The 12,802-nt window shown below is 50.6% G+C and overlaps 6 protein-coding genes across 6 annotated transcripts; 3 read left to right on the top strand and 3 right to left on the bottom strand.

The window, feature by feature from the left end:
- Positions 1-812: 812 nt before the first annotated feature.
- Positions 813-1,646, bottom strand: N7496_008822 (dihydrofolate reductase; the record flags this gene model as incomplete). Its single annotated transcript, XM_056701741.1, has 1 exon — positions 813-1,646. The coding sequence occupies one exon, from the start codon at positions 1,644-1,646 to the stop codon at positions 813-815; it is 834 nt and encodes a 277-aa protein (XP_056553804.1).
- A 657-nt stretch (positions 1,647-2,303) lies between these two features.
- On the top strand, positions 2,304-3,482 carry N7496_008821 (uncharacterized protein; the record flags this gene model as incomplete). Its single annotated transcript, XM_056701740.1, has 4 exons — positions 2,304-2,385; positions 2,444-2,474; positions 2,527-3,112; positions 3,186-3,482. 4 exons carry the CDS (start codon positions 2,304-2,306, stop codon positions 3,480-3,482), a joined length of 996 nt encoding a protein of 331 aa, XP_056553803.1.
- A 325-nt stretch (positions 3,483-3,807) lies between these two features.
- N7496_008820 (RNA polymerase II mediator complex head subunit MED22) lies at positions 3,808-4,590 on the bottom strand (the record flags this gene model as incomplete). The annotated part of the gene is made up of 4 exons (XM_056701739.1): positions 3,808-4,032; positions 4,091-4,222; positions 4,287-4,351; positions 4,443-4,590. The coding sequence occupies 4 exons, from the start codon at positions 4,588-4,590 to the stop codon at positions 3,808-3,810; spliced, it is 570 nt and encodes a 189-aa protein (XP_056553802.1).
- A 562-nt stretch (positions 4,591-5,152) lies between these two features.
- On the bottom strand, positions 5,153-6,215 carry N7496_008819 (spliceosome-associated CWC15 family protein; the record flags this gene model as incomplete). Its single annotated transcript, XM_056701738.1, has 7 exons — positions 5,153-5,170; positions 5,229-5,264; positions 5,322-5,492; positions 5,557-5,926; positions 5,981-6,057; positions 6,125-6,147; positions 6,206-6,215. 7 exons carry the CDS (start codon positions 6,213-6,215, stop codon positions 5,153-5,155), a joined length of 705 nt encoding a protein of 234 aa, XP_056553801.1.
- A 239-nt stretch (positions 6,216-6,454) lies between these two features.
- Positions 6,455-7,459, top strand: N7496_008818 (exosome non-catalytic core subunit RRP45; the record flags this gene model as incomplete). Its single annotated transcript, XM_056701737.1, has 3 exons — positions 6,455-6,618; positions 6,683-6,802; positions 6,865-7,459. 3 exons carry the CDS (start codon positions 6,455-6,457, stop codon positions 7,457-7,459), a joined length of 879 nt encoding a protein of 292 aa, XP_056553800.1.
- An 804-nt stretch (positions 7,460-8,263) lies between these two features.
- On the top strand, positions 8,264-12,415 carry N7496_008817 (aminophospholipid-translocating P4-type ATPase DRS2; the record flags this gene model as incomplete). The annotated part of the gene is made up of 2 exons (XM_056701736.1): positions 8,264-11,506; positions 11,564-12,415. The coding sequence occupies 2 exons, from the start codon at positions 8,264-8,266 to the stop codon at positions 12,413-12,415; spliced, it is 4,095 nt and encodes a 1,364-aa protein (XP_056553799.1).
- Positions 12,416-12,802: the final 387 nt, after the last annotated feature.

The following is a 12,802-nucleotide window of genomic DNA, read 5'->3' as shown; positions in this document are numbered from 1 at the left end:
AGAGGTAGACTAGGAAGAATGCTGGAAAGAGACTAATACTTCATCTCATGATACATATGGAAAATGTTCAATTGTCAAAATCTAACGAAATTCAAACGAAGAACGAAAGTCCACGCAGTCAACGGCTTCCATGGTACTGAAAAGCTAGTCGAGCTGCTGTTGAGGCCGGTAGACCGGCTGTAATATGACGAGGATTAACCAAGCTTGGAATAGCAATCAAGAATATTCATAGTTAGAACTCCCTGAAGATTTATATTCCTCGACAGACCCAAAGATTGAGTTTCGCAGGACAAAAGGACCAAGCCCTAATACTCTTAGGCTTGGAGTAGCGATGGAGAGAGAAAGGTGAGAGGCAAGGCGGAGAAGAAGAATAGAAGAAGGATATACTTCAGTACAATCACAGACCAGAACTTTATAATCGCTTCATTCCTTAGGTACTTTGGAGCTATGCGCTGTAGTCCGTATGCTTCGATCCAATTTATGCGAGAAGCTTGCTTCTACAAACCACAATTAGGTTGGTTTACTTTAGTCTAAGCAGGTGCAAATCTCAGAAGCAGCGAACCTCAATTCCGTTATGAATCCGAGGCAGCGTCTCGGATTTGAATCATGATCAACAATTCCGGCGTCTTTTCGAGTCATTGCTTCAACGACAACAGATTGGCCCAGTCAAGACCTAGTAAGTGGGCGATTAGTGGCGTAATTTATGCAGATAGGCATTACACGGGACAGTAAGAGGTCGATTCATAGGCAATGCAATATTCTATCTAAACTTTTTCACCCGAAGACCACTTTTGGATATCAGTCATAATTCATCAGTCCAACCTCTCATACCCAACCATCTGCACCTCCACCTCTCCATCCTGAATCCACTCCCCAGTAACCGTCTCCCCAACCCACTCAGAAACCTCCTCTGCACTGGCAGTCCGCCAACCATCCTCAACACCCAATCCTTCCACGGGGAAGAAAGTATCACACTCAAACTCCTTGGCCACACCATCATCCCCAACCTTCCGCATAACGTTCGTCATAACAAGTCTGACAGGCCTCCTGAATTCCTTCTCACCGACAGGCATCTTCATCCGCAGCGCGGCACCGTAAATCTCCGCACCCCCGATAACATAAATCTTGCCCAACCGACCAGAAGCACCATACACAGCGTCCAGCTCTGACAGGGCAGCATCTAGACTCTGTGTCACCAATGCATCGGTGATAGGCTCTTCAGAAGCACTGGCCACAGCCTCCTTCCCTTCAGCCTCGGCCTTGGCTCTAGCAGTCTCCGCCATCTTCGCCCTCCGCGCCTCAAGCTCCTTCAACACTCCCTCCCGCACAACACCGGTCGTATCACGGGTTACAACGACGCTAATCCGCTTCCCCAGCGGGCGGAGGTTCTTGGGAACAGAGTCGTACGTCTTGCGACCCATGATGATTGCGTTCGTGGTACCCGGGACCGGGGCGCGGGAGGTTGCGCGCGCAAAGAAGGACATGTCTGTTTTGATGCGTGGCCAGGGGAGGGTTCCCTTGAGACCGATTCCGAGGCGGGTGGGGGAATCATTAGGTGTTGAAGACGCGACGCGGATTGGGGTTGTGGCGACGATGAGGGTGAGGGGGAGGGAGTGGGGGATTTGGTGGCTTGTTGGGGGTGGCATTGTTATGGATTCGGGTTGATTGTATAGGTCTGTGTGAGGACAGATGGATTTATGCGCGTTGGTATTGGAATTGGATTGGAGAGATTTAGGTAGAGTGAGGAATGGCCGTGGTGAGGTTGTGGTTGCGGGACGCGGAGAGTGGAGATGCGGAAAAGTTGGGACGTGTTGATCGTATGCGCTTATCGGGCTTATCGTACGAGCCTGAGAGGGGTTTTGTAGGGAGAATATCGAGGGCTGAACTTGTACTCGATACACCTGGAATAACAGTAGAAATTAGATTTAAGTGATATTTCCTGCCTGACATGTTATATTTTGGTTCTCTAACTGTGTTATCAAAACGTTTACTATCCATCGCTCTACTACCATGGCGGGAGAGGGCTATACAACACTAGACCTATCAATCTACTCTGGTAGTGCCAACGCTCATGATCTCTCCTACATAATATGAAAATAACATCAACCAATTAATTAATTTCATGGCAAAAGTTCTCGCTCAAGAAAGCGTCCATCAGTTCATAAAATGTGAGACATGGTGGGGGCGTGGAGTTACTTCGGGGCTTAATTGGGGGCTCTTTGGCAAGGCTCCGCCCAAAAACCCTGATACTTAAAGGAGTCCCCCGCCCGTGAGGCTCTCCCAACATTGCAGAATCAAGCATAATGATGGTCGCATGGAGACTTAGTCTGCCGTTTTTGGCTGCCGAGGTGCTTGCTAACACAGCTCTAGCAGCACATCCATACCGTATGAGATACCTCCACTGTAAATATCCGATATGAAATACCTATTGATACGATAACAGCACTCGGTGTCAGTTTCGGCCAAAGGAACATGTAAGTCATAGCTCGTTCATGAACAATTCAAACTATGTGCTAATAGCAGCAGTACCGCCGCTGTGATCGACGATAATGGCTCGCCACTACTCCTGGCCAACATCGCTGGCACAAACGCATACCGCCAAATGATGCGCGACTCAATCGACTACGAAGGCCTCCAATGGGAAAGCGATGGCGATTGGTACTTTTCCAACGGGAGCGACCCAGTTCAAATTCCCGAACCAGGAAACAAGCTCTTAATGGAAGCAATCTTCCTTGAAAACCTTGTTGAGATACGACAAGTCGCGACGCAGAAACTCGGATACGCGCTTGATATGGCTTCTATAGTGTATCCGAGACATTTGAACGATACCGCGCGGGAGATTTTTCAGAAAGTCGTCATTGGGAATGAACCTGGTCTTTCTACTGCGCGACAGCTAGGTGATTCGTACGACGGTGCGTTCCGCGCATATGATTTCCATCTAGGTGAGAGCGATGGTCTGGTTGGTTTTGTCGATTACGATGATGAGTATGTGGATCAGGCTGTTGGGAAAATTGCCAAGGATCGTGCTATTTGGGGTGCCAATGGGTGTAATCTGCGTTTCCGGGGTATGGCGAGACAGGATGGCGCGTCGAGGATAACAGATAATGACACGGTACGTTGCTGCGTCGATTTAAGGGCTATTGGTGCTCTAGAAACCACTAACTCAATGGTTACTCTTGCCGCAGGAACGCGCTCAAAAGATCAACGAGCTTGGTATCTCACTAGGAGATACAATCGAGGTATTCGCAAATATGCAAGGCACAGGGCCAAAAGGGCTTATTCTCTCTGGAGAAGGTCCACAGTTGGATTTCAAGTATCTGCGCGAGAGCATTGCCGCTGCTGTTCCTGATCACGCAGACAAGATTTGCGATTCAATTGATCCCACGTTCGTCGGGGCCGTGGGTGCTGCGAAATGGGCCAAGTTCCAGGTTGACCATGCGGATACCTTTTTCAACGAGCCGGCTGGCCATGACGAGCTATAGGATATAGAATTTAGTGGAAAGGCTCATAAAGAAAGCCACGCTGAGGAAATTGAGCGTGCATATGATTCAAACTATTCATTGGGTATCAAACACCAAAGTCCCCGAACGCCAGGCCTGTACTTGAATATGTCCCCAAAAAAACGGAAAATCGCCGGCTATGTACCTGATTCTGCCCAAAAACGAAAAACGAAAAGAAAGGGAAAGGAGAAAGAAAAAAGCAAGAAGCAAAGGGGAAATGGAGAAGGGAGAAGGGAGGAAGGAGAAAGGGGAAACGCCATCCTAGTCCGTAGACATGATGCGAACGCAAAGAAATTCCCCGGCGAGATTAGCCCTGCTTCTTGTCCTTGTCCTCAACTGGCTTCTTCTCCTCGGGGCAGAGCTTCGAAAGGACACCCTTCTCGACAGCCTTCTCGACCGCCTGGACGTCCTCCTCCAGCTTCTTGCGGCGCTGGACATCTTGCTCGTTCTCGCCGAGGGTGTCAAGGTTGCCGTAGTACCAGGCCTCCTTCATGGTGCGAGTGAGGCTGAGGATGTCCTCAGCAGCGCGGATCTATAGTCATGGACAAAAGGTTAGTTCAAGTACTTGTCACGCGCCGTAAGCTGGTCACAGCAGAGACCCCGCGGGATTCTCCGTGATCGAGATTCTTGCCGGGTTTGGAGGGGATGCTTGCCAGCCCGTCGGTCTCGACTTCCAGCTGATTGGCCTCCACGGCCGTAGCAGTGTGACTGCTGTTGTCGGCCTGGGTAGACGTGATTAGCTCGAGTCCTGAGAGAAAAGAGACGTGTGTGGAGCTCAGAACTTACACTGGCAGTGGCCAGGATGTTCTCAAAGCGCTGTAGCAGCTGAGAGACATCGTAGTTGATGCGTTCTGCGGGGAGAGCTCAGATTAACTACGCTGCTCGAGGAGCAACACACGTGCTCGATGAGAGATGCTGTTGATGATGGCAGAGATTACTCACGGTGCATCTGCTTGAAGGGTTGATCTTTATCCATTTCTCTGAGGGGAAGATCTTCAGAGGTTTGGGATCTTGGCGGGATGTCCCAGTCGTCGTCGCCGTCGAGGGAGGGTAACTGGTTTAGAGGAGGGGTGGAGGGAGCTTTCTCCATTGTTCTGGCAGAAGAGGGCGATATTTGGGCGGTGGGTGCCGGCGGTGGGGAAAGCGGTGAAGGAAGAGGTTGAAGGCGGTGGGGATCCGAGAAGGTAACATATTTCTGGGGCTGGCAACTGGCCAGTAGAAGTCCCATTCAAAATCACACTGCGAAGGCTACGACTACAGTACAGCAAACAAAGGGATAGATGTAATTAACTAGGAATAATTTCCACTGAAGGATATTTCATTGGTGATGACCAGAGCTTGGCTCGCTATTACTTTGCATTCGAGAAGCGGATGGTGAGGAACTGTGAAATTGGCCGGCCAATGACACCATAACGGGATGATTCCTCAAAATCACCTTCTGAATCTACCTAAAGCTGCCTAATTCCCAATAGTCCTGCTCGTCTTCGAGTTCTCTCCTTGGGAAAATGATGTTGATGGCCTTAGCTTCGCAGTATGAGTGGCTTGTATGCCCAGCAGGTGTAGGGAGGTCATTAGGATGGTGGTAAAAGTGTTCCAGTAGACGTGTTCAGTTGGGCGCTCTAATTGAATGTAATAGGCGGTGGATGACGTTTTTAACGGACATATTTTGACTGCAAAGAATTGAGTTAGCCCCTGTGTACTTTTGGTCAATTGAGACGTGGAACATACCATGAATCTCTTGTGGAAGTCGGAACGCAACAAGTCCTGATAGCAAGTTAAATTAGCATGCCAGCTGATCCATGGGCATTGATATAGACTCACGTTGACAAACTCCTTGCCTTCCTTCTTCTCTGTGCCTCGGGCTTGGTTCTTAAACACAACATCATCATCCCAGCGCCGCTTCATGTTGAAGTCTTGCGCATTGAGGAGGGGATTGCCTCGGGCGATATCCACCTCCCGCTGCTCTTGCTCTTCGGCAGCTCGTTCTTGTTCCTGTAGAGTCTCAGTATACCAATTCCAAGATTGGAAAAGTTCGATTTCTCTCCAGAGATCATACCTCTTTCTCTTTTTGTGCCTGTCGCTCCTTCTTGATCTTCTCCAGTTCGCGCATTAACTCGGCTGCCTCGTCTTCATCATCACTGTCTTCCTCTTCGCTGCTGTCCTCTTCTGAACCGTCGGAATCGGCATCTATGTCGCGTGTCTCTTCGAGAATTCGTCGTCGTTTGGTCTCCGGATCTTCCTCCGCTTCGCCATCGGCATCCGTGGGAGCAGCTTCGAGTTGGCGCTTTGGAGCAGTTGGCTCTGCGGTGGTGGGTTCTTCAACGGGAACACCATTCTTCTTGGCAAAGTGCGCAGCCTCGGCCTTCAACAGCTCAGCGCGCAAGTCACGGACCTCATTATCGGCATCGCCACCTTGTCCAGGTTGCCTTGTGGAGCATTAGCTATCCCGTAAGACATCTCGGAAGTCTCACACAGCTTACCGAACTTTCAGGAGTGTATGTGCAGGGAGTAGTCGCTGGTGGTAGGCGGGGCCTCGGAGAGCCTCCTTTCCTTGTGCCTATTCACATCATATTAATCCTTGTTCGTAGTAGTCAAGCGCAGAGTGTAGGCGCAAGTAGGCATACCGGGTCAAATGTGGGTCTGTGAGCTATAGAATGTCAGTAAACGAATGAGAACAAATTCAATGAGCAGAGCTATAAACCTACCTGTAGTCATCTTGGGGTTTGGAGAGTGAAGATAAGTCGTTGTTGAACGGAAGCTTCAGATGCAGATGCGCGCGCCGGCCAGAGACTCTTCTGTCTCTCTCACCGCCTTGACTTTCTTCCCTTCTTCACCGCCCTTCCTCCCCTCACCGCCTACCACAAACAGCATCCATGGAGCCAGCACCGGCAAAATTGGTCCCAAAAAAGTCCCCTCACCACAGACGCTCTCCCGCAATAAGCTTCGTTCCAAAAATGTCAAAGGAAGCTTCACTCTCGGTCGCAGAGCGCGAGTTCATCCTCGAAGCTCTGAACCAGGATGTCCGCCTGGATGGCCGAGGATTGGACCAGTTCCGTCCTTTGAAGATCTCCTTCGGCGATGAATACGGACATGTGAAGCTTGAGCTGGGCAAGACAAGGTATGTACACTAATATTTTTTATTCATTGCTGCATAGTACTTGTATACTGATCGCAACTTCTAGCATTGTTGTCCGCATCTCCTCCGAGGTTACAAAGCCCCGTGATGACCGTCCATTCGACGGCCTGTTCAACATCAATCTCGAGCTGTCTGCTATGGGCTCACCAGCTTGGGAGAACGGCCGGTATGCTTACAGCCAAGCGCAATCCACTCAGCTTTCACTAACTCGTCTTTTTTATCTCACAGATCCAATGATCTCGAGGCCTCTGTGACCCACGTCCTCGACAGCGTCATCCGTCGCTCAAACGCCCTGGACACTGAATCACTGTGCATCCTCAAGGGTGTGAGCTGCTGGAGCATCCGTGCTGATGTGCACGTCCTCAACTACGACGGCAACCTGACCGATGCAGCCTGTATTGCCGTCATGACTGGTCTGCAGCACTTCCGCCGGCCTGATGCTGTGGTGCGCGATGGCCAAGTTGTCGTCTACGGAGTGGAGGAGCGAGTCCCCGTTGCGCTCAACATCACACATAAGCCTCTCTCTATCACCTTCAATGCATTCAACGAGGGCCGTAACATCGTCATCGACGCCACACGCAAGGAAGAACAAGCTTCCGAGGGAGAGCTTGTGATTGGCATCAACAATGGAGGTGAAGTGTGCTTCACGTCCAAGTTCTCAGGTGCCCCGCTTGATGGGATGGAGGTGGTGACTCAGACCCGAGTTGCTCTGGACAAGGTCAAGGAGCTCAATGCTCAGATTGAGAAGGTCATGCAGGCCGATCTAGCTAAGCGGGCCAAGAAGGGCATGGCAGAAGAATCTCGGGCTGAGAATGACCGCTGAATCCAGAAGCGAACGACCAATCTGTTTTTTTTGTATGATTAGAGCCTTCATGACCTGGGAACTGGAGTTCTGCATTGCCTTTTGTTTCTTCTTCACGAGATGCTGATGCAATCGTTAATGGGTGGTTCATATTGTGTTGATGTTTAAAGAGAAATAGTTCAGCAATGTACCTAAAATGATCCACCGAATGAAATCAGTCATTCACTTTTATGAATAATTATGCTGTAGCATCTGGGATATGTACTATTGATGCCGAACATTCAGTGCTGCCTAGCTACAGATTTATAAAGTGGCGGTGGCAGACAATATATTCCCGGCCATCATCATTGCCAAGCCAACATCTATTCTTAGAGCACTTCGTTTCATGTAGGCACTCCTCGTGGAGTAACATGCTTAACATCCACTACTGATCTAATTATTGCATAAGTTTAATCCCTGTCCTTCTCTCCTATCGGCGAGATTGTTAATTAAGGATTTCGACTTCATCCCATCTCCCTGTGCCGATCAGTGGCTGGCAGTAGTTTACCGCCCGAGCCAGAAAAGCGGGACGATCAAGTCAACACCCCCAAAGTTACTTTGGCCTCCGTCTGCTAAGCCACCTCATCCTCGTCAAAACTGTCCACTTTCTTCCCCTTTCACTTTTTCCACCACTTCTTTTTCGACTATTAACTCCCTTGCTTCATCGCTTTCCCCCTGCAGTTTCTGTGGCGCGATTATTCCTCCACCATCCTCTTGATCCGATCAATGCCTCAGGGGCATCGCCTCCACTGCTCTTAGTGAGGCTGTCAGCTTCCCCGCGGCAGCATGGCCAGCGGTAGGCCTCCAGGGCCGAATCATCCCGCTGGTCACGATGACGACCTGTTGTTGAGGTCGAGTCCGAGTCCAGGACCGATGTATAACACTGGTCAGCCCCCGCCCGTCAGCGATGAACACCTTCCGCAATTTATCGACCAGCACAATGCGCAACCGCGGCCTTCCATATCCAACGACCAGTTCATCGGCGCCCAGGTACAGCAGCATGGTGTGTACAACCAAGGAGTCGCAGGGAATGCGCCTCAGAGTAGATTCCTTCAAGAGTCGCATGGCGCCGGGTATCGATCCGAGTCGAATACCGACCTAGCCTACGGACAGGACCCCCTCGACAGATACGACTCGAATCTTGATCGTTACGATTCACGATACGAACAGCGTGGCTACCACGATGGCGGTAGCTATTACGACGATCCGTTTGACCCGCAGATTCCGAGCGAGAGCCATGTGCGGAAAGCGAATGAACGGAACAGTATTCTGGGGCTAGGGGGCGGATTGATGGGAAAGGCAAAATACATGTTTGGGATGGGACCGCAATACTCGGAAATGGACTTACCTTTGACGGAAGCTGGCGCGAGAAGAGCAACCGTTGATAGCACAGGCGAACCGGCTGCTGCCCCTAAAGAGCGAAAGAAGTTCCGCGCATCCGATATTACCTCGATTTTCGGACGCCGCAAGGTCGATCCGGCAAGCTTGGGTCCTCGCATGATCCAGGTCAACAATGGCCCTGCGAATGCCGCCCACAAGTTCGTCAGCAACCACGTCTCGACTGCCAAGTACAATGTCATCACCTTCATTCCGAAATTCCTCTTCGAACAATTCTCCAAATACGCCAACCTGTTCTTCTTGTTCACCGCCGTTCTCCAACAAATCCCCAACGTTTCTCCGACCAACAAATATACCACCATCGTCCCGCTGGCTATCGTGTTGTTGGTTTCTGCCATCAAGGAATTGGTCGAAGACTACAAGCGTCGGATGTCGGACAGAGGGTTGAACTACTCAAAAACGCAGGTCCTGAAGGGTTCCTCATTCCATGAAACGAAATGGGTAGATGTTGCAGTGGGAGACGTGGTTCGAGTCGAGTCAGAGGAACCATTCCCGGCAGACTTGGTCCTTTTGGCATCGTCCGAGCCCGAGGGTCTTTGCTACATCGAAACCGCGAATCTGGACGGAGAGACCAATTTGAAAATCAAGCAGGCCATCCCCGAGACCGCGCATCTCGTCAGCCCCAGTGACCTCAGTCGCTTGAGTGGACGCGTTCGATCGGAACAACCCAACAGCAGCTTGTACACGTACGAGGCGACATTGACCATGAACGCTGGTGGCGGCGAGAAGGAGCTCTCTTTGGCACCAGATCAATTGCTGCTTCGAGGTGCAACCTTGCGAAACACTCCTTGGATTCATGGCATTGTCGTCTTCACTGGCCACGAGACCAAGCTGATGCGAAATGCAACGGCAACTCCCATCAAGCGTACTGCTGTGGAGCGGATGGTCAACGTTCAGATTCTGATGCTCGTTAGCATTCTCGTTGCACTCAGTGTCGTCAGTTCCGTCGGTGATCTCGTTGTTCGTCAAACAGCTTCCAGCAAGCTCGCCTACCTCGATTACGGATCTGTCAACCCAGTGAAGCAATTCTTTATGGACATTTTCACCTACTGGGTGCTTTACTCCAATCTGGTCCCGATTTCTCTATTCGTCACCATTGAGATTGTGAAGTACTTCCAGGCATTCCTCATCAACTCCGACCTCGACATCTACCATGACAAGACCGATACGCCCGCCACCTGCCGCACCTCATCCCTGGTGGAAGAGCTCGGCCAGATCGAGTACATCTTCTCCGACAAGACAGGCACGCTAACTTGCAACATGATGGAGTTCAAGCAATGTACAATTGCCGGTATTCAGTATGGAGACGACGTTCCAGAAGACCGCCGAGCCACCGCGGATGATGATGGCGAATTCGGTATCTACGACTACAAGACCCTTCGCAAGAATCTGGAATCCCACCCCTCTCAGGGCGCTATTCAGCAGTTCCTGACTCTTCTGGCAACTTGCCATACTGTTATCCCCGAATGGAACGGCAATGATCCCACTCAGATCAAGTATCAGGCAGCCTCGCCCGATGAGGGTGCCTTGGTAGATGGAGCTGCAATGCTGGGTTATCGCTTCACCAACCGCAAGCCCCGATCGGTTATTTTCACTGCCAACGGAGTGGAACAGGAGTATGAGTTGCTAGCTGTGTGTGAATTCAATTCTACACGAAAGCGTATGTCAACCATTTTCCGCTGCCCCGATGGCAAGGTTCGAATTTACTGCAAGGGTGCCGATACTGTCATTCTGGAGCGCCTTCACCCGGATAACCCGACCGTTGAAATCACCCTTCAGCACCTTGAAGAATACGCTTCGGAAGGTCTACGAACTCTGTGTCTTGCCATGCGCGAAATTCCAGAGGATGAATACCAGCAATGGTACCAGATTTTCCACACGGCCAACACCACCGTCGGTGGTAATCGTGCCGACGAGTTGGACAAGGCGGCCGAGTTGATTGAAAAGGATTTCTATCTGCTGGGCGCTACTGCCATCGAGGATCGACTGCAAGACGGTGTTCCAGATACCATCCACACGCTTCAGACTGCCGGCATCAAGATCTGGGTCTTGACTGGTGACCGACAAGAGACTGCCATCAACATCGGCATGTCCTGCAAGCTTATTTCGGAGGACATGACGCTTCTCATTATTAACGAGGAAAATGCGGAAGCGACTCGCGCTAATCTTCAATCCAAAATGGATGCCGTCAAAAGCCAAGCAGGGTCTGGTGACATCGAGGCCTTGGCTCTGGTCATTGATGGAAAGTCTCTCACTTTCGCCCTGGAGAAGGACATGGAGAAGCTGTTCCTGGATCTTGCTGTCATGTGCAAGGCTGTGGTTTGTTGCCGTGTGTCTCCCTTGCAGAAGGCGCTGGTTGTCAAGCTTGTCAAGCGGCATCTGAAGTCCTTGCTTCTGGCCATCGGTGACGGTGCCAACGACGTGTCCATGATTCAGGCCGCGCACGTTGGTGTCGGCATCAGTGGTATGGAAGGTCTTCAGGCAGCTCGATCGGCTGATGTTGCGATTGCTCAATTCCGATTCCTCCGAAAATTGCTTCTGGTTCACGGTGCCTGGAGTTATTCCCGCATCAGTCGAGTCATTCTGTACTCTTTCTATAAGAACATCACGTTGTATATGACACAGTTCTGGGTAAGTAGTTCGTCCTCTTGATTTGTCTGAGGTTCCGAGTCTAACATTCATCTATAGTATTCCTTCCAAAATGCCTTCTCTGGAGAGGTCATCTACGAATCATGGACGTTGTCCTTCTACAACGTGCTTTTCACCGTTCTGCCACCATTCGCCATGGGAATTTTCGACCAATACATCTCCGCCCGGTTGCTGGATCGTTATCCCCAACTATACCAGCTGGGCCAGAAGGGTGTTTTCTTTAAGAAGCACAGCTTCTGGGCTTGGGTTCTGAACGGATTCTTCCACTCTTTGCTCCTTTACCTTGTCTCCGAGTTGATCTTCTACTGGGATCTGCCCATGGCTAATGGCCAGGTTGCCGGCCACTGGGTTTGGGGAGAGGCGTTGTATACTGCCGTGCTCGCCACTGTCCTCGGCAAGGCTGCTCTGATCTCCAACATTTGGACCAAATACCACTTCATCGCCATTCCGGGATCCATGCTACTCTGGCTGGCCTTCCTCCCAGCCTATGGTTATGCCGCCCCTGCCATCGGATTCTCAAACGAATACTACGGCACCATCCCCGTTTTATTCAAATCCCCCATCTTCTACCTGATGGCAGTCGTCTTGCCATGCATCTGCTTGATGCGTGATTTCGCCTGGAAGTATGCCAAACGCATGTACTACCCCCAGCATTACCATCACGTCCAGGAGATCCAAAAATACAACGTGCAGGATTACCGTCCTCGTATGGAGCAATTCCAGAAGGCCATCCGCAAGGTTCGCCAAGTGCAGCGCATGCGCAAGCAGCGCGGCTACGCCTTCTCCCAAGCCGACGACGGCGGTCAAATGCGTGTCTTGAATGCCTACGATACCACCCAGGGTCGTGGACGGTACGGAGAAATGGCGAGTTCCAGGAATCCGGGATTATGATCTATGTTGCTTTTTCCTTCAGCTGCATTTCTTGCCTCTGCGCGCCTCCCTTTTTTCTCGCATGAATACCAAGAAACTGGTGATGATGTAACTTTGTGTACTTTTTATCCTTTCTTTTCTAACTCTTCCAGCCTGGGTTTATAGCCGTGCTATGATATCTGCCTGGAGAGGGATGTGACATACTACCTTGTTGATGTGATGTGATGTGATGTGTTTTTAGCTTGATTTTTCAATTGAAGATGTCTCGGGAAAATGTCCGAGTCTTTGACTTCAGTCGTTCAGCAATGTATATCTCCTTGACCGTATTTATTTACTTGTAGATATTGCTTAGATACTCAGGTGTCGTGGACCTTCAAATCGCAGTCCACCAACATTCGGAATGAGACT

The sequence above is a fragment of the Penicillium cataractarum genome, assembly GCF_028827025.1.
Source record: "Penicillium cataractarum strain IBT 29864 chromosome Unknown utg000007l, whole genome shotgun sequence".
Taxonomy (NCBI): domain Eukaryota; kingdom Fungi; phylum Ascomycota; class Eurotiomycetes; order Eurotiales; family Aspergillaceae; genus Penicillium; species Penicillium cataractarum.
The sequence above is the reverse complement of the archived record's forward strand: the minus strand, read 5'-3'. Positions and strand labels throughout refer to the sequence as shown.